We start from the raw sequence: 26,490 nt of genomic DNA, 5'->3' as shown, positions 1-26,490 counted from the left end.
AGGACGAGCAAGCCTTCGACGACGACCTGCGGGAGCATTTGCTGATCTTCGCGTCCCTCCAGGACATGCTTGACGCTGAGGCGGAGAAGAGGAAGAGGCCGCGCCGCGGAGGATCAAGGCCGGGAAGAAGGAAGTCGAAGCCCCGGCAGAGGATGGAGGGGCATGCCATGCTGCACAATGACTACTTCGCCGACGAGGCAACACACGCCGACAATTTTCAGCGCCGGTACAGGATGAGCAAGGGGCTGTTCATGAATATCCTCCACGACGTTCGAGAGTTCGACCCCTACTTCAAGCTCAAGCTCGACGTCCCCCAAAGAAGTATTTGATAAATGGTTTTGTGTTAAAAAGAAGTATTTTAAATGTTTGGGGGCGGCGTTTGGGGGGCGCGGCTGGGGAGCGACGTCCCCTAAAGGCGGCACGAACAAAACACGTCCCCCAAACGCTCAACCTGGCGCGGTTTGGGGGACGCTTTGGGGGACGCGGCTGGAGATGCTCTCAATCAACTTTCAACTTTTTTTTTCATTTTCGGGCTTTGATGGTTGCTTCATTTACGGCTGTAATCAGCATAGACCAGCTCTGAAGTTATTTTTTCATCAAAAATTTGTATTAGCTCGGGTGTGATGTTCTAGGTCTTGGGTCACATACTTCCTTTATTTGAAATGGATCTTTGATATATTTTGAAATATCAAAAATTCTAAATAAAAATTCACATCGATCTACATCTTCACATGATAGTGTGCACAAACTTTTTCCATTATCAATGGACTTTTCGTTTGGGTTGTGCAAAAAGATAAAAAAATTGGTGTAAAACTAAGGTTTTTGGGGAGATATATTTAATCTTTTTACATCAATCATAAAAAAATCTTTTTTTCTCGAAACTATACGAACACATATAGATTGTCGAGATGCACATACAAATGTTTTTATTAATTATTTTGATAATTAAAAATATTTTTTTTTGGGCGGTAGGAGCACATGCACCCGGGAGACCGAATTCCCTATTCCCCTATATGGCTTTGATCGGCCTAGAATCCATCTGCATAAATCAAGTCAATAGAAATGTCTCGGATCTTGATTTATAGTTGAATCGTAATTATGTACACAAGCAGGTCTCCTTTTACAACACGCTAGAAAAAATACAGTTTATACTTTATAGGCTTATCGCCCAATATTAATGCACCACTTAACAAACTTGTACGGCACACGTTGTATCGATCGGTTCCGGTATTTCTGTAGTGTTGGACACATATTTTGCACGTATAACTAACACAAACTTTATTAATCTACACAACTGGAGTCCTAGGCATATACGTGTGATTTAAACAACAACATGACCCGGTCAATTTTCCTCACGTTTTATCTGGCCTTATATGATGCACGTCTGATCTGGTCTTATACGGGGCCTTAGATTGCTTTCATAAATAGTACATAGTCTAACGTGTCAAACATAATTATAGATTTACGTAACTATTATACTTTTATTAAATCCTAACCACAAATTTTAGATCTAGCCATCACAAAAATTAGAATGATGTGGATTAACGTGGTGTCTTTATTTTAAACATCCGTATTTTGTTTTTAGTATATAATAGATTATGACTTTGATGTTTATGAGGAGTACATTTTAAACATGCTACTTCCTCCATTACAAATTAATTGACACAATTTTTCTAGATACACATGTACGCATTTGAGATGAATCTAGACAAATATACGTTTATTAATTTGGAACTGGGAGAGTATATGATAATGCTACGGATAATGGTCCTCTTTTTATTGATGATCCTCCATGTAGAACTATCGTTACTAATTTATTATGGGAGGATAGAAATGATAAACTTCCGGGCCATGATGATACTCTCATTTGTGAGAGTCATGTACTATTGTTGAATTATCCCAACTTAACCATACATGAGAAATTTACATGTGCTGATAATAAATAAATAAAAAACAAAAAAAAGATAAAATCCAACGGTGGCGATAATTCTTGGTCGACATCGGCGCTTTGGTCGACCTGCTGGACCAACCCAGTGCCAAGCATTTGTCCCGAATTCCGGGCGTGGGTCGAGCTCGCGACGCCTGTCAGTTCGTGCCACCTCGTGCTGCCCCATCATTCCACTCCCGTCTTCCAGATCAAATAATACTTCGATTTGATTGCAACACAGCCCGATCCATCCATGGAATAATAAACTGCCGGACCTCCCTGCGTGGACGGTGGCGACGGCGACCCCAGCCGCCCTTACTGTATTCTGTGGTCCGCCACCTTCGCTGCACGGCGTCACAAAGTGGAGGGGCTCGACGGCGGGCGGGCGGGCGGGCATCGGCCGGAGTAATAAGGCGGGGGATCGGCGATGAGCTTCGCGGATCTGGAGTCCGGGGCCCTGCAGGCGCCCAGAAGGGGGAGGGGCCCCGACGCCACGCGCGCGCTCGTCTTCCAGATCACCACCGCGGTGTCCTCCTACCGCCGCCTCCTCAACTCCCTCGGCACGCCCAAGGACACGCTCACCCTGCGCGATCAACTGTCAGTACTCGACCCTTCTTTCCTCCTTTATGTTTTTTTTTTCGAGTGGTATTCCTCCCTTATGTTACGAGATGGTTCGCACATATCGATATACCATAAAAGGACAGACACCGTTTATTTGTTTTTTTGTACATCATGTGATAGTTGTCTTAACATTTATGCCCAATTGGTTTGTAATTTAACTGGTAGAATCGAGGGCTCTAATGCCTGCACAGCATGCCGTTTACCTCACGCAGGTGTGAGTTTCTGAAGTTCTGTGTGCCATGGTGATTTTCCATGCAGGCAGAAGACTAGTTATAAAGTTCTGCAATTGGCCAAGGATGCGAAAGATAAGCTGCGGAGTGCTGCTGTAGCAGACCAGAGCGCTGGAACTAGTGTCAGTAGTAATTCACCACCTTTCTACAATCATATATTCCCATTCTTTTAGTTTGATATTAATATATCTGCCTGGAAGTTTAGTGAAGATTGATGCCAGTCATGATTGTTTCGAGCTATGTATAGTTGCATCTGTAGGCTTATAAGAATTTGGGTGTTGCCTGCAGAAAGACAAGAGGATATCTGACATGAAGCTTGCCAAAGATTTCGCTGCCACAATGGAAGAGTTCAGGAAACTTCAGAACATTGCAATTCAGAGGGAGGTGTCATACAAGCCAGCCGTTCCCCAGAATGCTCAGCCGAGGTAATGTTTGTTCACTTTTAAATCGATTCATTCAGTAGCTTTATCAGCTGTGTTTCATTACAATGAATACCCACACTTATAAGTTAAACGAGATGCACAATTGAGATATTAGTGGGACGAGTTCAATTTATACTACTCGAGATTGCTAGTAATTACCTATGTTGTCCACTTGTCCTATTATGGGAGAAGAGGAAGGATAAATTCAGAATAATTGGATCATCTAGATGCTTTTCTGTAATATAGGTATAATATTCTCTTGCGTTCTCTAAAATTACCCTATTTTTTATCATGCATTTGCAATTTTGAGTATGGCTTCAGTCAATAGTGTTGTTTTGATGGAAACTTAAGCTCTTTGCTGTTCAGATTTGATTAATTTTATATCCTTCAATATTGTAAACTTGTAATGGTCATTGTGATACAGCTATGGTACAAATGATGGAAGTGCCGATTTTGGTAAAATGTCTGAACAGCATGCATTGCTTGCAGAACCGAACAGGTTAGTCTTCTAGTGATCCAATTTTTTCCGGCCTTCATTTTCGTGAATTGGTATTTGCTGTCAGTACCGCAACTTTATTTGGCTTAGCGCTATCTTTTCACTTTTCACCTGAAACATTTAGTTATTGCAGTATCATCCCTTCCTCTCTCTGGTTTATACTTAATTGTGTCTGATATACTACAACAGGCAATACAAACTTTTTCATTTGTCTTTTTCTCCATTGAAAATTAATGAAATCAAAGCTACAACAGCGCCGAGTTATGATTCAGCTCTTTCCAAGATACCCCCTCCTCACCAAAATAGGATGCATATAGTTTTTGGTCGAAGTCAAACTTTTTAAATTTTGGTCAACTATAAAGAAAAAAAGTATCAACATTTATAATCTCAAACCAATATTGTTAGAACCATTGTGAAATATACTTTCATATTATGTGCATTTGATATTGTAGATGTTTGTCTTTCTCTATATAGTTAGTCAAACTTCAAAAAGTTTGACTTTAACCAAAAACTATATGCATCCTATTTTGGGAAGGAGGGAGTACAAAATGGAAACTAGGAAACACAAATGACTCAGCTCACAGACCTCCCAACAAAACAAGGCAAACTTTATTGTGCTATTAGTCATCTATAGCTGCACTGACGAAAGACTAGATCCCCTTCAATGATCTTTCAGCCTCTTGATCACTTGTTTCCATGCGATCCTTAGATTTAATACTTCGGTCACCACCCATGCGAGCCTGTTAGTACCCAACTTTAGTGCTCCTCGGTCAGTGGCCTTTGAAGTTCATCCCTATATTCCAACCAGTGAGGCAGTGACACACCGAGATCATTAGAAGGTTCTTTCAGACGAAGGCTTTGAAAATAAGATTTATTTCTGATTTTCCAAATAACATACATGGCTACTTAATTGCTACATAGGACCGTATCCTGTCTCTGAACCGGGTAACCCAGCAATTGCACAACTCATCAAAGGAATGACAGGCCTTGCTGATGCCAAAACTACAATATACCACACTCCAACTGTACTTAGATACCAGGCAGATGAAGAAAATATGATCGATGGTTTCCTGTGATCCACAGAACTCAAAGCCTTTGGATCCAACCCAGCCCCCTCCTTGTCAAGTTATCCCTAGTAAGGCCTTGTTCGGTTAATCCACTTCTCAAGTGGATTGGAGAGGATTAGGGGGGGAATTTGACCTAGATGGGATTTAATCTACCTCAATCCATGTCAATCTCATCCAATCCCTATGAAACCAACATAGCCTAAGGATGCTTTTCTTGACCACTAACCACATGATACCAATACGGCTCCCAAACAGACCTGCTAATCTGGTGATTTCATCTTCAGAAACATTGATGGGTACAAGGCAAAATTTCTGAAAGTTGACACAAACTAGTAGATTGGACAAAAGTTTCCGGAAGAGCTGTGAAGCAAAGGAGCTAACGAGGACTGGCTTGCATGATCAAGTGTGGTTCGAACACTGAGTGATAGGGAAATAGGAGTTAGGGGTCGGGTGAAATAGCAGTCCAATGTTGCAAGCCTTGTGGACAATGGTCTGGAGGAGGTTTGTTGCTAGGAAAAAGAGGAGACGGTGCTAAAGAATCACCTTGCCTAAACCCGCGTTTGGAATGGAATTTTTCCCGGGGACGCCATTAAGAAGAACAGAAAAGGTTCCAAAAGAAAGGATGGAATTGACCCATCCGATCCAGTGCTTTCAATCCCATGTGCTAGAAGACATAAGAATAGTGCTGTGTTCAATCGTGTCGAAGGCATTCTCAAAATCTAACCGCAGGATAAATGTTCTCTTTTGGATTGATGACAATGATATAGTTCTTTCACTGATAAGACAATACTGATTCTGGTGGATTAACTGAACAATGACAGGAGTCATTGGTAGATTGAAGATTATTGAGGCCTTACTGAAAAATCTTTGCAAAAAGAGTAGAAATCATGTTTAGTGATGTGCCAGCATTCTTTGAAGAAAGTCCACTCAATCGTCTGTCCAGGTGCTCTGCGAACAGGCATAATATGCACCACTCTATTGATTTCTTCTCTGGTGAAGGGCGCAGGGCGCAGATAGAGAAGCCAGTCCATCATTTCGCTTGATCAAGGAGGGGAGGTAAAAATGCATGGCTGGTGAAGCAGAAATACCAAATCTATTATAGAAGTTTCTCCAAATTATGGCAACCTTTTCCTGGTGATCACTTGTGATTTGGCCCTGGGGGTTGGTAAGAGGGAATCTGGTTCGCCTGAAGGCTTTGGTGGCAACACTGAATTTGTTTTGTATTTTCGTCTCCAAAATCTACCCATTTGATGGTGCATCATTTTTTCCGAAAAACTTTCTCTGAAGTTGCTTTCTATCAGAGAAAGGTGGCGTTGCTCCTCAAGGCCGTCCAGGGTTAGGATAGTTTGGTTAGTGCGGCTCATGATAAGGCGGAGATGGGATAAGTTTATGCTCCCATTTATTCGGATTTTTTTATAATCTTAAATTTGGAGGAAATCAAACCAGCGCAATCTCTGGGATGGCAGGGAATATGCCAGGCGTGTTGGACAACCTCCAAAAAACCAGGGTACCTCTGCTCGAACGTACGGCGCCGCGCAGTAGCATTTCCACCAGACGGGTGCCGCCTCTATATCCGGCACCACCCACCAACACGTGCTGCAGTACCGCCCAAGCCATGGCACCACCTGCCAGCCTCTGCGCTCCAGGAACCTCGCCGGTAGCAGCGGCCACGAATCCTCACGCAGTGACCACATGAACGCTTGTCCAGCCCCGGCGAGGCAACCATGCCAAAGCTGGACAGCGCGGGCTGGCAGTAGAGCGGAGCCAGACAAGGCAGCCAAGAGGGAGGTAGTTTGGGAGCTTGACGGCGAGAGCGGGTTGAGGCTGGAAAAGATGTTGAGCGTGACGGCGGCCGGTGTCTTGTTTGGCGATGCTCTGCGCCACACCGAGGTGAAGGAGGAGGCTGACAACGTAGCTGGAGTCACCGGAGACAGGCCGTCGGGGAGGTCCCGGTCGCGGTAGCCGCAGGCGTGCGAGGTCAGCAGCTCTTCGGCTCTTCTCGCGGCTGCAGTGCAAGTGAGACTGGCGCGCTCGCTGCATGCTGTGGTTTGGTCTGAAACCGTATAAGCCGTCAAACCAAACTGTCACAAACCGCTAATTATGGTTTGGTCTGAAGAAACCGTTCAAACTGAGACAAACCGGGGATGCCCAGGCTTAGTCATCATTCAACTGGACACCATAGCAAATTTGTAACAACCTGTGCCACATTTCTTAAGCTGCTTTTAAAGCCAAGGCAAGGTAATATTCCTAATATCGAAATCAGTAAGCTCCAAACCCCCTTTGTCTTTGGGCTGACAAATCCCAGTCCAGCTGATCAGGTGGTATCTCTTTACCCCCTCCGTCTTGCCAAAGCAAACGAGCCCTATTCATTTGTCTTCTAGACAGTATTCTTCATGAGTTCTGCATGCCTGGATCCCATTTATATGTTTTCACAGTGTTGTGCTCAAGTAGGATTGAAATCTACAACCCAGCTAACAGCTTCCATTGTAGTTCTGAGCTACTGAGTGACAAGGGAGGATTTGACCTCGCAGAGTTCAACTCCGCCTTTTAACCCATGGATAATATGAGTCGAAAGCTTCTTTTGTAACTCAGAATTTCTTCCTAATGGCTCTCTAGTGTGTCTCGTTACATAGCGAAGCCCAGATGGTGCCATTTCACCAAAAAAATAGACTACCGACGGCAATTTTCTATGAGAATACTGGTAGGACACATAGTGTTAAAATATGTAATGGAAGATTCTGAATTCAAATCATTTTGAACTGAAATATCATTATTGTATGCAATAATCTGCAGACTTTAATTTTCTCACATTTTTCTGATAACCTGCCATCTTACTCTGCAGGCAAGAGGTGTTGCAATTGGATAATGAAGTTGTTTTCAACGAGGCGATCATCGAGGAAAGGGAGCTGGCCATTCAAGAGATCCAACAGCAGATTGGTGAAGTTCATGAAGCATTTAAGGATCTTGCTACGCTCGTGCATGCGCAAGGAGTTATAATAGGCATGTTTTACCTTACATTTTGCGCAGTAATGGTCTTTGGCTTTCTAGCTAATGCTCACATATTTGGTTGCAGAGGAAGTAGACACCAACATAGAAAATTCTGCAGAAGCGACCAAAGAAGCGAAGACGGAAATTGGCAAAGCGTCCAAGACTCAGAAATCAAACTCATCCTTGGTATGTCAGATTTATACTACTTACTAAATTATCATTGGTCTGCCTATTTGTTTACCATACCAAATCATTTCATGTGCAGCAATGCATGATTTTGGTGATATTTGCGGTTGTGCTGCTTATCGTGATAATAGTTTTGGCAAGTTGAGACATGAAATGTTTGAGGCTTATTGGACCAAGCATTACATGCAAGATTGATCATCTTTGTGTGCCGAAGACTCCCTAACTGAACTGTAAATTTTGTTCTTTTTCTTCCTTTTCCCTTGAAATTTTGTGGTTATTCTTATGTCACGTGTGAGTCTTTTTTTTTTCTTGGCTTGCCCTGAGTGAACAGTGATGCCATTTTGCTCGTATAAAAGTTTGTTTGTCATTTTGCTTGAGTGAGAAACTTGACATTCTGTAAGTATTTCCACTGAATAAAAATAAACAGGGATTGTCCACTCTGAAGCTTCCTGTGTTGTCTTGAAAGTTGAAACACTTTTTTGAAACTTGTTCTACAAAGCACCAAGCATGCCACTGGAGCGATTTTTGGGAGGGCGGTCGGCCCGAACGTATCTTGGTCTTGTGGTTGTGGTGCACCCGGCAGGTCGGCACGAATGAACGATACTCCCTACCTAAGAGCATCTCCAGTCGCGTCCCCCAAAGCGATTTGGGGCGCGCCGGACAAAAAAAGCATTCCAGCCGCGTCCCCCAAAGCCCTTTTTTGTCCGGCGCGCCCCTATACGGTGTCCGGTGCCCCGAGCCTGTCCCCGTCCCACAGGGGGTGTCCGGCGCCCCGAGCCCGTCCCCGTCCCACAGGGGACGCACCGGGGACGCCGGACACAACGAAAAGCGAGGCGAGGAGGCGCGGGGCCGACGCGTCAGCGGCACAGTTAATTTTAACCTAACCGTCGCCTACCTCGCGACGGAAGTTATTCGCGCGCAGCGGTATCTTTGCCTTAATGGCGACGGAGGGCGGGCGAGACGTCTCGTCGGTCGCTGCGCGGCCTCCACGCGTCGCCGGCGTTCGCACGCCACCGCCCGTTCCCGCGCGATCTTCCCGCCTCTTCTCGTCCGTTCCCGCGCTTTCTTCCCGACGCCGGCGTCTATAAAAGATCTCCCGGCTCATCAATGGTAGCCACCACACCCCGCCGGCAACAAACACAGCCCTCGTCGCTCCACGGCCGTCTCCTCCATCACCGGTGGCAATGGCGAACCGCCCGGCGATGGCCACTTCCCTCCACCGCCGTCTCCTCCATTGACGAGCCGGCGGCGGCGTGCGGCACTCGAGGAGGCACTCGAGGAGGAGGCCCGCCGGCGGCGTGAGGCGCAGCGAGCGGCGGATCTAGCGGCGTTCTCCGCCCTCGCCTCCGCGGCCGAGGAGGCCGCGGCGGCAGCGGCGTGGCGAGAGCGGCGAGTGCGACACCGTTGCGGCGTTCGACGCCTCGACGGGACAAGAGGCGCGACGGCGCCGGTACCGGGAGGACATGGAGCAGCGATGGGCCGACGAGCGCCGGCGCCAGCCGCGATGAGCGGCGGCGCCGTTCCGTGAACGGCGTGACTCGATCGAGCGCCGGCGGCGTGAGTCGATCGAGCTCCGCAGCGAGCGACGGCAGAGGAGCGTCGACGGCGGGAGTCGGCGCTTACGGCGCTATGGGGAGGCGGGCGGAGCGGTTGGCGGCGGCCGACGCGTTTGCGGCGGCGATGATGGAGGCGCCAACGGATGTGGAGGAGGAGGCGCCAATGGAGGAGGAGGCCGAGGCGGAGGAGACCGAGGTGGAGGACGACGACGACGACGACGAGTTCGACTGGTCCGACGACGACGCCCCGCACCCGGACGAGACGGCCGATCAGCAACGCGCCCTCGTCGAGTCCTTCGAGTCGGAGAAGAAGCTCCGGGACGACGCCCGTGCCCGCGAAGAGGCGCGGATTCGTCGCGCCGTCGAGCTCTCCCTCCGGGCGGCCCAGCGAGGGAGGGCGGAGGAGGACTATCGGCGGGAGCGGCACCGTCTGGCCACCGCCGAACGCAAGGAGAGGAGGCGCGCGCAGGAGGAGCTGCGGCGTAGGGGAGGCGACGACGGGGCGGGGCCGTCGAACGCGCCGCCGGACGGTCAGTAGCCTAGGTTTAGATGAAATCTAGCCGTTTTCATTCAAACTTTGTAATATATAATTAAAATTGAATGAAAACCTTTATTTTCCTGCACAAATATTCATTTGGGGGCGGCGTTTGGGGGACGCGGCTGGGGAGCGACGTCCCCCAAACACGGCACGAGCAAAACACGTCCCCCAAACGCTCAATCCGGCGCGGTTTGGGGGACGGTTTGGGGGACGCGACTGGAGATGCTCTAAGGCGTCTAAGTATTAGTTAAAAATCAACGTCTTAAGTTTGATCAAGTTTGTACACGAAAATATGACCATTTTCAATACTGAATCAATATTAATAGATTCAAAATAAGTATATTTTCTTAATGTGTCCATTAGATATTATAGATGTAAATATTTTTCTCTAAATATTTGGTCAAAGTTAGGAATGTTTGCTTTTTGACCAATCTTTAGACGCTTTACATTTTGAAACGGAGGGAGTATATAACATATTTAGGAGTTGCGAAATGAGGACAATACTGACATGGACAAAACGTGCCTCTGGGACGTGACAGATATTCAAGTCTAACTTTGAAACACAGCTCTGAAAAAATAAACATTTGGGCTATTTCGTATATCGTTATAGATGGAATGGGCCATATTCAAAGACCGTTCACATTGCCTACTAGGCTTTGCTCTTTTCTCCTTTTTATTTTATTTACTTCTTAATAATAAATAACTTCTGTTGAATGTATCTCACAAATAATCAATGAAATAAATAACAGAAGATCCGTGAGAAAATATTCAGATTCATCCAATGAATAATGTTCCCTTACTTTGTAGAAAATATATTCACCAATCCGAACAAGCTGTTCATATTATCAAATAAAATGCTTTGCATATTTCCAAAAAAAAATGTGTCAATGTATTCCAGTACAAAATTTATATCTACTAAAAATGAATATTTAGTTATTTTAGACAAGAAATTTAAAAAGTCGAGTACTGATCAAAAATGAAATGCAGAAAGAGTAAGAAAGCAAAAGTAAAACTAGAAAATTAGAACAAGAAAGAAAAATAGTAATAATATTTAATTTTTTCTGCTTCCACGACTGTGTAAATCTACCCTTTTATAAATAAAAATGACGGACTAGGGTTCTTTCCTACTGTTTTAATATACAAAAAAACGAACATAAAAGGAACAAAAAATGTATTTTCGAATAAGATTTTATATCTACTTAAACAACATATTCAATTATTTAATACTAAAAACAAAATAAAACAAAAAAAAAGTAAAAGGTCATGCAAAAAGAGAAAGAAGACAAAAACAATGAAAAGGATAAGAAAACGTGAAAAGTAGAATAATAAAGATAAAAAATGAAAAGAAACATAAAAATGGTCAATGTATCTTATAACTAAATTTCATATATGGTAAAAGAATTTTTTTAGTATTTTAGAAGGAAGGAAGTAAAGGAAAAAAGGGAAAAGGCTGATAAGAAAAGAAATGAAAAAAACTATAAAATAGAATTCAAAAAAGAGAATGGGAAAAGGGGAAAAATGAAAATAGAACAACAAAGCTAAAAAACAAACATGAAAAGGAACAACATATATAATAGAAAACCAACCACCCAGTGGGCCTATTCCGCTAAGTTATGCAATAAGTAGGGAAAACAGGTCATTGGCAACATCCTCCCCTCATGGCACAAGACACAAAGACACCGCTCTCCATCCCTGCTATAGTGGCCTATATCTTGGCTGTGAAGGAGCCCCTCTTGTGCCTCCCTGAAAGAACATGGAACTCCATGTGTAGTTTTGATAATTGATGATAATCTCTATGGACTAACGGTTGTATTGAGAATCTATCTGAGGTTATGTACATAGCCATGTGTTGGTCTCAAGGTCGGAAGATGGAGAAGATCGAGTACAATGAAGAAGACGGATGAAAACGGTGTACAAGATGAAGAGGGATGAAGACGGCGTAGAAGAGAGATTAAGACGGTGGCGTGTATGTTGGGAGAAGATGGTGGCACGTACAAGGTTGAAGAGGATGAAGACGGAGTTGCCGACTTGAGTGGAACGCGCAAGGACAAGGTTTGTACTCGATAGGATAGTGAGTCGCATCATCGGAGAGAGCTCAAATCTTGCATGCATTGCATCGTGTTTCTTGGTTGTTCTTGGTTCTTATCCATGAGATGGGTTAGAGCTTGTGTTCATTCTCATGACAAGCTCTAGCTCATCGGAAACGGATTTCGGATGCATCGCATGTTGCATGTGCGAGGATGATGATTTTCCCGATATACCATATTGAGAGGTTACACCTCTATGACCATGAGAAAATCATCATCCCCTCTTTTCCATGTTTTCGCCTTGTGTAGAGGTAGCTCTTGTCGTCTTCTTTCCGGCAAAATTGGTTGCACGCCATTTGGAGTTTCCTAGCTAGAGATATTGCGTTTTCCGTGTTGCAGAGAAAAAGAAAACGAAAATAAACATTATTGGGCGGGGCGGTACTACCGTGAGCGGTGCCGGCCCAAGTACCGCGCGCGCAGTTTTGTATACTGGATCGCAAGCAGTACCAGGCCGGTACCGGCCCGGTAGTACCGTAGCCCATTTACGGTACCGGCCCGGTACCAGGCCGTTAGTACCGCTCGGCCCGTTTTTTTTTCCGCACAGTCAACAGCAACACGCAGCAGGCCGCGCCCCGCTCAGCCCACCGCGCCCGCACTTGGGCCGTCTCGCCGCTGCCATCCCGCAGTGGGCCACCGCCTCCTTGCTGGGCCTCCCTAGCTCCACCTCGTCAGCCTGCCGCCTCGCTCGCCCATGCCAGGGGTGCGGCTCCCACTCGATCGAGCGTGGAGGCGTTGACCCGCCTCGGGGCCTGCGCCGCTTCCCGCCCACGCCGTTCCGCTGGGGCAGCTCCCGCGCGGGAGATTCTCTGCCCGGCCCCACTGCGCTGCTCCACGCGCTGCTCCCTGGCCCACGCCGCTCGCTGCATTGCATGCTGTTGTCTGTTCTCTCTCTCTCCTGCTCAGATCTGTTTTTGCTCTGTTTTCAGCACAAGCGGTAGTACCGCTCCGTGCAGGTACTACCGGTTTGGGGCGTTTTTTGACTGATTTTTGCACAGTTTGCGCGCGAGCGGTGGTACCGCTTCGACAAGCGGTAGTACCGCTCGGGCGTGAATCTGACCGTTTTTTTAGCCCCAACAGTCATATTTTTGGGCCCCCTATTTATACTTTCTTCCACCTCCGACCCAACCACTTCTTCTCCTCTATTCTCTCTCCTCCATTGTTGACCTTGAAGAGCTTGTTGTTCCTCCTCTTGATCTCCCCACTATTTCTTGCATATTTTTTGGGGAAAGGAGAGAGGAGATCTAGATCTAGAGCTTCACAATTGAATCCCTCTTCAAGTGAGGGGATCTTGCTAGATCTAGATCTCGGAGTAATTTGGTGTTCCTCCTCCTATTTTGTTCTTCCTCCCTTATTCCCCCAATAGCTTTTGTAGCTTTGTTTGAATTTGGGAGAGAAGAACTTGGGCATCTTAGTGGTGTTCTTAGCCATTGCATTAGGTGCATCGGTTTGGGTTCTCTCCGGGGTTTCGGTCTTGTAGAGGGCGTGTTGACCTTAGTGGTGTTGTTGCTTTCGTGGCCTTGTTGCCTTTGTGGTGTTGTAGCCTTTGTGGCCTTGTTGCCTTTGTGGCCTTGTCGTCTTTGTGGCGTGGTAGTCTTTGTGGCGTTGTTGCCTTTGTGGAGTGTGGTAGCCTTTGTGGTTTTGGAGCCGGTTGTGGCGCGTTGGAGTCTTTGTGGCTTTGTTGCCGGTGTGGCGTGTTGTAGCCTCTTCCCTTGTACTTGAGAGCCTCCGTGTTGTGGAGTTGCCTCAAGCTTGATACTTGGGAGTTTGCCCAAGCTTGTACGGGTTCGGTGACCACCCTCAAGGGTCCATTAGTGGATCGAGGCTTTCCCCTTGGTGAAAAGGCTCGAGGAGAATACGGTGACCCTAGTGGCTCATTGGAGTGCCTCGTGCCTCCACACCGCTCCAACGGAGACATAGCACCCTTGGGTGTGAACTTCGGGATACATCGTCGTCTCCTCGTGCACCGGTTACTTCTCAACCGAGCTCCTTTACCTATGCGCTTTACATTGTGATATCCCTTATGCTTGTTGTTCCATACCTACCTTGTTATCACCTTGTTGCTCATCATGCTAGCATAGGTTGTTGGTGTACTTAGGCAAACGCCTAGTTGATAGGCTCTGAGCTAAACTAGTAAACACTAAGTAGTTTTATTCCTCCTAGTTTAGCTCTCAAGTAGAAGTTTTTATAACCCTCCTATTCACCCCTCCTCTAGGCGACGTCCTTGTACATTCACTCCCCACACGCTTTAGTAGTCATGCTAGGCAGGACACCTCACCGAGGCTTAAAACATCCCGCTCTGCCCCTCTCTTTGGTGTCTTTTGCCAGAAGACGCATATGGCACGATGGAAGATGACGCGTCATGGGAAAGGGACGGTAGTCGTCGCTAGGTTTCACGCCCCGGTCTCGTCAGGAGATGTGGGGGCATTTTTAAGGCTTGTGGCATGTGCATCTCCCACAAGGTCACCATGTTCTTGACATCTTTGGGGTTTTATGTGCAAGATGTGAGACCAACTTGTAGTTTTGGTTTCTTTCTGGAGCCTCCATAGAGTGTGATAACCTTTTTTGATATGATAGGGCGTGACTAATTTCCGGTCGAATGGGAATTAACTTAGATCTCAATTAGTTCTTCTCAATTATAACTCATATTGCAACTAATGATATGCACACAAAGCAAATCTAATGATACAAGACATTTCTTTTAGTAGCTAACCTACAACTCATAGATGCACACGTCGCAAAGCAAGGTCGACGGTGTAGGAATTGAGTCACCTGCTTGAGAATTAGCAATTCAGTTCTCCATATGGATGCTACTTTCATGGACCTTCAGGCCCATATAACCGTAAAAAAACTCAATGAAGTTTGAATATCTGTTCCATTGTTCGACGTCTGGCTTGTAAGAGCATCTCCACTCGTTGGCGCTCCCCACGTCCAAATCCGGCGAAATTTTCGTCCGGATTGGAGGAAATTTTGGCCTGGGGAGCGCTGAAGTTCCAACCGTCCCCCCGGCAGGAAACCTCCAACCTCGACCATTTAACATATTTCAAACAAATTCGACATAAAATTTAACAAGTTCGGCGAACAAGAGTCAGAAAATTGCTGAAACAAATTCGGCGATAATCAGTACAATATTTAACAAGTGCTGAAACAAATGAAGCACACAATTTCACAAGTTTTGAAACAAATTAAGACAGACTAGTTGGCGTCGGCGTTGGCGTTGCCTCGGAGCGTCCATATGTGCTCTACCAGATCCTCTTGCAGCTGTTGATCCATTGTAGAGTCTCGAATCTCCTGGCGCATATCAATGAAAGCGGCCCATGATGTCGGCACCTGGTGATTAGTCTGTGCAAGAGGACCCTCTCTCTCATATGGTGCTTCTTGCTCAGCCAGAGGAACCGGATGTTTTCGCTCATTTTCAATAATCATATTGTGTAAGCACACACAATAGTTCATCACCTCCCACATCTGATCTTTGGACCAAGTCATGGCGGGGAACCGGACGACAGCAAATCTCTGCTGGAGGACACCAAATGCACGCTCGACGTCTTTTCGGCAAGCTTCTTGTTTCTTGACAAACTCACAAAGTTTGGGGGTGCTAGGTTTCGAGATAGTCTTCACAAATGTTGCCCACTTTGGATAGATACCGTCTGCAAGGTAGTATCCTTTGTTGTAGTGCCGACCATTGATCACATAGTTCACCGGGGGAGCATGACCCTCAACAAGCTTGGAAAAGATCGGGGAGCAGTTTAGGACGTTGATGTCATTGTTGGATCCAGGCATACCAAAGAAAGAGCGCCAAATCCAGAGATCATGGGTAGCCACTGCTTCAAGTATCACAGTGCAGCCGTTTTTTGTGAGCCTTGTACATTTCCTGCCACGCAAACGGACAGTTCTTCCATTTCCAATGCATGCAATCAATGCTTTGTAACGGCCCCGGGTAGCACCCCTATTAGATTTTTGCTTGTTTCTTTTCTTTTATGCATCATCATGGCATCATGCATACATCGTACCCATGTTTTCACAAATAAAATTATTTTGTTATAAACCCTAAGTATTTTCTTTTCCCTCTCATATGGTTTTTATAATAACCTCCTCTTCTATTTCTTTTAACAAAACCTAACCAACAAACCTATTTTATTTTTGGGTATAAAATATTTTGGCAATGCCTACAAAGTTGTTCTCTCTCTCTCTCCCTCTATCCATCTTGTATTCAAATTCAATTTTATTTGAGCAAGATCAAATCAAATGGCTAAAACAGTTTTGAAAAAGAAAAGAGAAAAGTTTTTCAAAATAAAACCCCTAACCATTCTAACCCTAGCCTTTTCTAGCCGGAGCCCATCTCTCTTTTCTCCTCCCACCTTGGCAGCCCACCTTGTTGGCCCAAGACCACCCTCTCCCGAAGGGGTATGCGTGACCCCCTCGTCCTTCTTTTCCACGTCGGAGGCAGCACCCACATCGGGCAATGGTGATCCCCATCGACGCCACGTCCCTGGAAACCTCCATCGCTCGGCTCCCCTCCTCCTCTCTTATAAACAGCCACCACCAACTCCCTGGAGAACCCTAGCACAGCTCGTTCCCTCCCTCTCAAGCCGCCGCCACCCTTTCTTCTCCTCCCACCAAAAACCCCACCGAGAACCAACCTCGCCGGCTACCCACCGCCACCGTCGCCATGGGCCACCTCGAGCTCACCTGAGCGCGGGAATGGGAACTCCTCTCCCTCCTCTACGTCCACGTCGTCTTCACGGAGGCTGGAGCGCCAAGCTCGGCACGCTCCCGACCACCTCTGCTCGTCTACACCCCGGCCACTTCTTCCTCTTCGTCGCCGGCGATCATCTCCGACGTCTCAACCTCGTCTTCGACGACCCCAGGGTGAGCACACCTCCTTGCCTCGCCCCTGCATGCTACTACATGCTTGGATCGAACAGATCTGCAGAGATCGAGCGAGGTTGAGTGAGTTCGAGAGAAAAAGTATTTTACATCTGTCACGGTGCCTATCTTCCGAAGCTTCCCGCCGGCGAACCACTCCACCTCTGCGCGTGATCTTGGTACCGTTGCAAAGCCCCGACGTAGATCTACAACTTCTGTTTTGGATTCACCTAGTTTCGACGCATGTACACGACGCCATCATCAAGCAAACTTCGGTCCAGAAAACGAGTTTCTGTTTTCGCTGTTCCTCGTCTGTGACACGGTCTCGTTTTCCAAAGCTCACCGCCGGCGACACGACGCACCAAAGTGAACCACACCACCACCCATCGAATCTCGGCACCACCAGCAAGCTCAAATCGTCGAGATTTCCTCAATTGGCTGCCCAGATTCTTCTTTCTCGCTGCTTTAAAATCTGTGCTCGAAAACGTCTGCAGGTGTCAATATTCAGTTCCAAGTGTCACAATCTTCAGTTAACCGCGTGCCTCACCATAACTTGTTCGCGTCCTGTGTTGTATCAAATTCGATACAGCAGCACACTGGCTGCCCCCTGCATCTATCATCCGTGCGACCCCGGGCTCGACCCCCCGCTGCGCAGTTTGATCCCACCTTTTTGCCTCGCCACGCGGGCATGCCTACGTGGCATTGGAGCCCAACCGTCAGTGTCCTTGGCTAGCTCAGTAGCTCTTCTTGGGTACAAACCGTTTTCCTCTGTTTCCTGTTAATTCCAGAAAATGCTCATATTTTGTATAATTCATATCTTCCAAAATATAACTCGAAATGAAAAGTGTTATATATGAAAATTGATCAGAAAAATATGAAGAATATGAATATGCCATCCATTCATCCGTTTGCATCTTGCATCATGTCGCGCGTTGATAGTCGTGCATGTTCACCTAACATATATGCGGAGTATTTCGGAACACCGACTAGGATTTTTTCCCGCTCCGTTTAATATTGAAGTAGCTCACCCTTGCCATGTCGTGCCATGCTAAACAACAATTAACTTTGTCGGTAGAAATGCAACTCCAACCTTAATTTGATTGTTCGGGGTTCCGACTCCGATTAATATGGTTAAGTTGCATCGCACCATATCTGCCATGTCATGCATATCTTATCATGATCATGCTGATTCTTCTTTAACCGTAGTAGTAAGATTTGCATCCGTTGTGTGTTCTAGCATTTGCTTCTTCCCGGATAGGATCACGAAGTGGTGTTGTGAGATACGACGAGTTCTCCGACAAGTTCTCCTGCAGCTTTTCACAGGCGAGCCCTCTCTCTTCACCTATTTTACTCTCTCCCTCGCATTGCTATCCTTATGTTGCGCTTCTTTATCGAGTCACGTGTCCTATTCCACTTGTTTACCCTAATAATCCTATATGTATCATTCCTTACCCATAGCCGTTGCTTGATGTTTTAGCCTTGCGAGTCGTAGGCGTGTTTAGGCTCTGTTGTATATCTCGACCTGTTATCGAGATATGTTGGGTTGTTGGGAGGTTATCACATGCTACATCAGTTGTTGAAGATACACATGCTTTACTTATTTGTTAACAACTAAAATTGTAAGCAGAGGCATCTGTGAGCCCCTTTGCGAAAGCATCGGAACTTTGACTCGCTAATGTCCCCTAGGACCCGAGTTCTTGTTATCCGTTCCGAGATTGAGCGCTCTACCCGTACGTGGGGACGATTATTGGGACCCCCTCACCCATTAACTTTTCTCAAGTCGGTTGAAAAGGGGGCCACAACCTTGGTTTTATTTGCCTATGCCATGTATGCCATGCTTTACCTCATCGTTGCCTTCGGGTGTTTACTTCCTGTTGCCTTCGGGTGTTTATATTCTCGTATCGTACCCCGCGGGACGTTTAGCGAAAGCGTGTGGTTCGCACGCCTAGCCGCCGTCGCAAACCCCGAGTCCGCTTCGAGTACGGCCGGACTTCGTTACGGGTAGCTTAGTCGGGTGGCCCCCTAGACTTTCTTGTTGAACTGGGAACGGTCTTGTTGTGAGACTCCGCACTTGCTACGCGGGTTCGAGCATGCGTATGGTTACATTTGGGCAACCCCGCAGGGTGTACATCTTATCGATAAGCCGTGTCCGCGGTTATGGACGACTTGGAATTGTATAGCTTGATCATAGAACAACTTACACCTTATACTTGTTGTTAATAATCTGATAATAACTTGCGTAGTAATATATCATTACTACAACCGATACCTAATAAAACTTGTCCACCGTTGAGTGCCTTTTACATTGCCTCTTCGCAATTGTTGAAGGGGATATGTGTATTTGGCTGAGTTATGTTTGTGTAGTATTTATCTGTTATCTTGTGCGCTCGCTTATCTTCTCTGATTAGACGGATGTTGTAGCGTGTCTCTATTGGTTATAGTTTTGCTGCCGCTAAACCTACCATATAGCCCCAGGCGATATATATTTATACTCGCCCGGCGAGCATAGCCATTTCTAGTCTCGCTAAGTACGTGCCGGAGTTCGTTCCTTGGTACTTACTCTCGCCTTTTCCCTTTCTCTTTTGCTTCCTCCCTCTTGTCGGCAACCGGTGGCCCGACTTTGACAGGTACGAGATGACGACGTTAGCAAGGTTACCCTTCCGGCTTGGCCTGGGCAGGTTTATGGATGCCACTGGTTATCTTCAGGACTCTTAGTCCAATTTGTATCTTGTCCGTACTTGGACGTATTCGATCTTTTGTATGAGTTGGATCTTTGTATTGTATATTTGTATCTTGACTCGTTGGAGTCGTTGTTGTAATATATATGTATCTTGTGGGCTCTATTGTAATCCTGTTGTAATGTTACCGCTCGTGTTAATTCCTCTGGCATCACGTGTGTGATTCGTCGCGCACGTCGTGTCGGAGGGCGTCTCAGAATCGATATCGTGCGGATTTCGGCGGGACCGCTGGAATCCTCAGGATACCGGTTCCGGGGCGTCACATGCTTCCAAGCATTCCTGGAAAACCCCTAGCTTTATTTGTTGCAAGGATCCTCTGAGTGTCTTCGACAGTGGGTGATCTCAAGTAAAAGTCCCCGAACGCTGCTATGACGGCCCTGCAGAACCGGTAGAAACAATCAAGGGCGGTGGACTCCGCCATCCGAACATAGTCATCTGCACCATCACCGGGAGCTCCATACGCCAGCATCCTCATAGCCACCGTGCACTTCGCAGCGGTGACGAAAATCCAACCAAGCCGGTGCAATCCACCTTGCATCCGAAGTAGGGGTCAAAGTCTCGGATGGCATACATAATTTGCGTAAATAGCTTTCGCTCATCCTGAAACGACGCCTGAAAACAGTCTCACCGTGCAATGGATTATCGGCGAAGTAGTCGGCGTACAACATGCAGTAGCCCTCCATTCGTTGTCTCGGCTTGCACTTCCGGTGACCTGGTGCCGACCCACCATGTCGACCAGTTTCCACCCCGGCGTACATGCTTTATAAGCAACCGAGGATCATCATGTGTTCCTCGTCTTGGGCGGCGGCCGCCATCTCTTCTCGCATAAGCTCGACGAACATCTGCTCCTCCTCTTCGTCCGAGTCCATGGCCGGCGAGGCAAATGGACGAACACCTAACGGGCGTGGTCGAGGCAACCCGAGCCGCGAACAACGAGGAGTAGGCCATCGTCGGAAAACAGGCCGGCGGAGGAGCAGCCAGATAGGCCGTCGTCGAAAGACGGCGGAATATAGGCATGTGGGGAAGGAGGGACGGCGGAATCTGGGCAACAAGCCGGCGGGGTGGTGCCGGCGGTGAGAGAGATACGAGGGGTGGGGGAGATTTTGAGCGAGGTGGCGGTGGGGTTCGTGTGTCGAGTCGCCGACAGATCGGGCCCTTCCCCGCTTTTCACTCATCCGGACTCCCCGATAGATCCCCGGGGGACCGGGGATGGCGTGGGCTCGCCGGATGGATGAAGGCCCAAATCCGGACGAAATCGAGGAATCGGGGGCGCGACTGGGCCGAATTTCGCCGTCCGGATGAGAAAAACGGCGCTCGGGGGCCTCGTCGGGGAGACGAGTGGGGATGCTCTTAGAGGCGCGTGATACGTCCATTTTGCATCACTATTTTATATCATAATTTACTGTTATTCATTGATATATTTCATATTTAGAGATGATACTTATGTTATTTCATCTATTTTGCATGTTTCATGATTATCGGAGAATCGCGCACCGGAGTCAGGATTCTGCTGGAAAAAGCACCGTCAGAATGCAATATTTCGGAAGATCAACAACTGACGGAAATTATACTGAAAATCCTATTTTTCCAGAAGACGAAGATAGCCAAAAGGAGGAGCCGAGGAGGGCCGCCATGGGTCCCCCCATAGGCCGGCGCGGGCCCAGGCCTGGCCGCGCCGCCTTGTGGGGAGGGGGCCCACAGCCCCCTCTGGCCTCCTCTCCTTCGCGTACTTCTTCGTCCCGAAAACCTAAGCTCGAGGGAATAGTCGCGAAGAGTCACAGCCGCCTCTGCGGGGCGGAAAACACCGAGAGAAAAGAGCTCTCCGGCGAGCTGAAATCCGTTGGGGAAATTCCCTCTGGAGGGGAAATCGATGCCATCGTCACCGTCATCGAGCTGGACATCATCTCCATCATCATCACCATCATCTTCATCATCATCACCGCCATCTCCACCGCTGCACCTCGTCACCGCTGTAACAATTAGGGTTGGATCTTGATTGTTTGATAGGGGAAACTCTCCGGTATTGATTTCTACTTGTTATTGATGCTATTGAGTGAAACCATTGAACCAAGGTTTATGTTCAGATTGTTATTCATCATCATATCACCTCTGATCATGTTCCATATGATGTCTCGTGAGTAGTTCGTTTAGTTCTTGAGGACATGGGTGAAGTCTAAATGTTAGTAGTGAATTATGTTGGGTAATATTCAATGTTATGATATTTAAGTTGTGGTGTTATTCTTCTAGTGGTGTCATGTGAACGTCGACTACATGATACTTCACCATTTATGGGCCTAGGGGAATACATCTTGTATTCGTTTGCTAATTGCGGGGTTGCCGGAGTGACGAAACCTAAACCCCCGTTGGTATATCGATGCGGGAGGGATAGCGAGGATCTCGAGTTTAAGGCTGTGGTTAGATTTATCTTAATTACTTTCTTGTAGTTGCGGATGCTTGCAAGGGGTATAATCACAAGTATGTATTAGTCCTAGGAAGGGCGATGCATTAGCATAGGTTCACCCACACAACACTTATCAAAACAATGAAGATTAATCAGCTATATGAAGCGAAAGCACTAGACTAAATTCCCGTGTGTCCTCAAGAACGTTTGGTCATTATAAGTAAACAAACCGGCTTGTCCTTTGTGCTAAAAAGGATTGGGCCACTCGCTGCAATTATTACTCTCGCATTATACTTACTTGTACTTTATTCATCTGCTATATCAAAACCCCCTGAATACTTGTCTGTGAGCATTTACAGTGAATCCTTCATCGAAACTGCTTGTCAACACCTTCTGCTCCTCGTTGGGTTCGACACTCTTATTTATCGAAAATACTACGATACACCCCCTATACTTGTGGGTCATCAAGACTATTTTCTGACGCCGTTGCCGGGGAGTGAAGCGCTATTGGTAAGTGGAATTGGTAAGGGAAACTTTTACTGTACGTGCTGTTTTTATTTCTGCCTGCTGCTATAATTCATTATGGAGGGGTCTTCTCTTGAATTCCTCTTTGGAAAATCTACTACTACTACTGCAAAGGTAGTGGATGAGGCGCCAGGTGAGAAAGAGGTTCCATACAAAATACCTATGAAAATTATTGAACGTGTTGTGGATAACCGCTATGAAGGGGATGGAACTGTTCATCCTGGAGATCATTTACTTTTTTTACATGAATTATGCGGGTTATTCAAATGTGCAGGTATTGCTATGGATGAAGTTAGGAAGAAACTATTCTCTATATCGCTGTCTGGTAAAGCGGCGCATTGGTATAAATTGTTGAAGAATAGGGATTCTCTTGATTGGGAGGACATTGTGCCTTTATTTTATTCTAAATTCTATCCTCCAAGTGAAATTCACAAAGATCGGAACCGCATATATAATTTTTGGCCTCATGATGGAGAAAGTATTGCCCAAGCATGGGGGAGATTGAATTCTTTAATGCTCAAATGCCCCATTCATGAGCTTCCTGCTAATATTATTATTGATAATTTCTATGCAAGATTGTATTTTCAAGATAAGACTTTGCTGGATACTTCTTGTTCTGGATCATTTACACGCAACAAAGAAGAGTTTAAGAGGGACCTTCTTGATCGTATCCAGGAGAATACTGAAGGATGGGAGAACGACAAAGATAGAGAGTCAGGTATAAACTATGATTATAAATGCATTGAAGTTTTTATGGATACTGATAAATTTTGTAATATGAGTGCTACTTATGGTCTTGATTCTCAAGTCGTTGCAAATTTTTATAAAGCTTTTGCCTCTCACTTTGAATTGCCTAGGAAGAATTTTGATAAGTATCATGAACCTTATAAAGATAAAACTGATTCATCTATAAATAAATGTGCTATAATTGAAACTGTTGATCATATTCTTCCTGAAGCTTATATTGAAAAAACTCCTTTCCCTGCTAAAATGAAGGAGTATTCTGTTATAACTAGTGCGGTTAATAAAAGTGCAAAGAAACCTATACAACCTGAAGAACAAATAAAGGTTGAACCTGCTATTGCAATAGTTAAAGATCTTGTGACTGAAAATGTGGAAGATGGACATATTATTTTCTGTGAAGATGCTTCTAATGTTGTTTCGCATCCTAATAAGTCTAGGGAAGCCAGTGTTCCTATGCTCTCTGTTAGAATTGGTGATCATTGTTATTATGGTTTATGCGACATTGGTGCAAGTATTAGCGCCATTCCTTATGAGCTTTATACGAAGATCATGCATGAAATTGGTTCTTGTGAACTTGAAGATATTGATGTGGTTATTCGGCTAGCTAATAGAGAAACTATCTCTCCTATTGGTATTGTTCGCGATGTGGAAATTCTATGTGGTAAGATTAAATATCCTGCTGACTTTTTGGTACTTGGTTCTGCTGCAAGTAAGTCTTGTCCTATTATTTTTGGTAGACCTTTTCTAAATACTTGTGGAGCTGTTATAGATTGCAAGAAGGAAAAAATTGTGACTAAATTTGCTGGTGAATCTTATGAGTTTAATTTCTCTAAATTTGCCAAAACTCCTTATAAAGCTGATTTACCTAATAATGATTTTAGAGTTGAACAGTGTGCGTCTATTGCTCTTGCTCCTAATAATTCTTTGCAGCAACATTTGGAGGATAGTGAGAGTGAAGTCTTTAGGGAAGAAAGGAATGAGCTTGATGAAATTTTCCTTCGCCAACTGATACGTCTCCGACGTATCGATAATTTCTTATGTTCCATGCTACATTATTGATGATATCTACATGTTTTATACACATTATATGTCGTATTTATGCATTTTCCGGCACTAACCTATTAACGAGATGCCGAAGAGCCGATTCTGTTTTCTCGCTGTTTTGGTTTCAGAAATCCTACAAAGGAAATATTCTCGGAATTGGACGAAATCAACGCCCGGGGTCCTATTTTGCCACGAAGCTTCCGGAAGACCGAGGGGAAAGGAAGTGGGGCCACGAGGCGCCGCCACAACAGGGCGGCGCGGCCCGGGCCCCGGCCGCGCGGCCCCGGTGTGTGGGGCCCTCGTGTGGCCCCCGCGTTGCCCTTCCGCCTACTTAAAGCCTTCGTCGCGAAACCCTCTGTACCGAGAGCCACGATACGGAAAACCTTACTGAGACGCCGCCGCCGCCAATCCCATCTCGGGGGATTCTGGAGATCACCTCCGGCACCCTGCCGGAGAGGGGATTCATCTCCCGGAGGACTCTTCACCGCCATGGTCGCCTCCGGAGTGATGAGTGAGTAGTTCACCCCTGGACTATGGGTCCATAGCAGTAGCTATATGGTTGTCTTCTCCTTATGTGCTTCATTGTTGGATCTTGTGAGCTGCCTAACATGATCAAGATCATCTATCTGTAATACTATATGTTGTGTTGTCGGGATCCGATGGATAGAGAATACTATGTTATGTTAATTATCAAGTTATTACCTATGTGTTGTTTATGATCTTGCATGCTCTCCGTTATTAGTAGAGGCTCTGGCCAAGTTTTTGCTCTTAACTCCAAGAGGGAGTATTTATGCTCGATAGTGGGTTCATGCCTCCATTAAATGCGGGACGAGTGACGAAAAGTTCTAAGGTTGTGGATGTCTCTGTTGCCACTAGGGATAAAACATTGATGCTATGTCTAAGGATGTAGTTATTGATTACATTGCGCACCATACTTAATGCAATTGTCTGTTGTTTTGCAACTTAATACTGGAAGGGGTTCGGATGATAACTCGAAGGTGGACTTTTTAGGCATAGATGCATGCTTGGATAGCGGTCTATGTACTTTGTCGTAATGCCCAATTAAATCTCACTATATTTATCATATCATGTATGTGCATTGTTATGCCCTCTCTATTTGTCAATTGTCCGACTGTAATTTGTTCACCCAACATGCTTTTATCTTATGGGAGAGACACCTCTAGTGAACTGTGGACCCCGGTCCTATTCTTTACATCGCATACAAATCTGCTGCAATACTTGTTCTTTACTGTTCTCTGCAAACAATCATCATCCACACTATACATCTAATCCTTTGTTACAGCAAGCCGGTGAGATTGACAACCTCACTGTTTCGTTGGGGCAAAGTACTTTGGTTGTGTTGTGCGGGTTCCACGTTGGCGCCGGAATCTCTGGTGTTGCGCCGCACTACATCCCGCCGCCATCAACCTTCAACGTGCTTCTTGGCTCCTCCTGGTTCGATAAACCTTGGTTTCTTTCTGAGGGAAAACTTGCTGCTGTGCGCATCATACCTTCCTCTTGGGGTTCACAACGAACGTGTGAGTTACACGCCATCAAGCATATTTTCTGGCGCCGTTGCCGGGGAGATCAAGACACGCTGCAAGGGGAGTCTCCACAATCCAATCTCTTTACTTTGTTTTTGTCTTGCTTTATTTTATTTACTACTTTGTTTGCTGCATTATATCAAAACACAAAAAAATTAGTTGCTAGCTTTACTTTATTTATTGTCTTGCTTTCTATATCAAAAACACAAAAAAATTAGTTACTTGCATTTACTTTATCTAGTTTGCTTTATTTACTAATGCTAAAATGGCTACCCCTGAAAATACTAAGTTGTGTGACTTTACAACCACAAATAATAATGATTTCCTATGCACACCTATTGCTCCACCTGCTACTACAGCAGAATTCTTTGAAATTAAACCTGCTTTACTGAATCTTGTCATGAGAGAGCAATTTTCTGGTATTAGTTATGATGATGCTGCTGCCCATCTTAATAATTTTTTTGAATTGTGTGAAATGCAAAAGTATAAAGATGTAGATGGTGACATTATAAA

General features: G+C 45.9%; 1 protein-coding gene across 1 annotated transcript; it reads left to right on the top strand.

The window, feature by feature from the left end:
- Positions 1 to 2,339: 2,339 nt before the first annotated feature.
- LOC124692939 (syntaxin-22-like) lies at positions 2,340 to 8,381 on the top strand. Its single transcript, XM_047226380.1, has 7 exons — positions 2,340 to 2,524; positions 2,807 to 2,900; positions 3,067 to 3,203; positions 3,625 to 3,699; positions 7,606 to 7,763; positions 7,837 to 7,937; positions 8,017 to 8,381. The coding sequence occupies exons 1-7, from the start codon at positions 2,355 to 2,357 to the stop codon at positions 8,080 to 8,082; spliced, it is 801 nt and encodes a 266-aa protein (XP_047082336.1). The 5' UTR covers positions 2,340 to 2,354; the 3' UTR covers positions 8,083 to 8,381.
- The last annotated feature ends 18,109 nt before the right edge of the window (positions 8,382 to 26,490 follow it).

The sequence above is a fragment of the Lolium rigidum genome, chromosome 2 (genome assembly GCF_022539505.1).
Source record: "Lolium rigidum isolate FL_2022 chromosome 2, APGP_CSIRO_Lrig_0.1, whole genome shotgun sequence".
In the NCBI taxonomy this organism is placed as follows: Eukaryota; Viridiplantae; Streptophyta; class Magnoliopsida; order Poales; family Poaceae; genus Lolium; species Lolium rigidum.
This window is presented reverse-complemented; position numbering and strand designations above follow the sequence as displayed.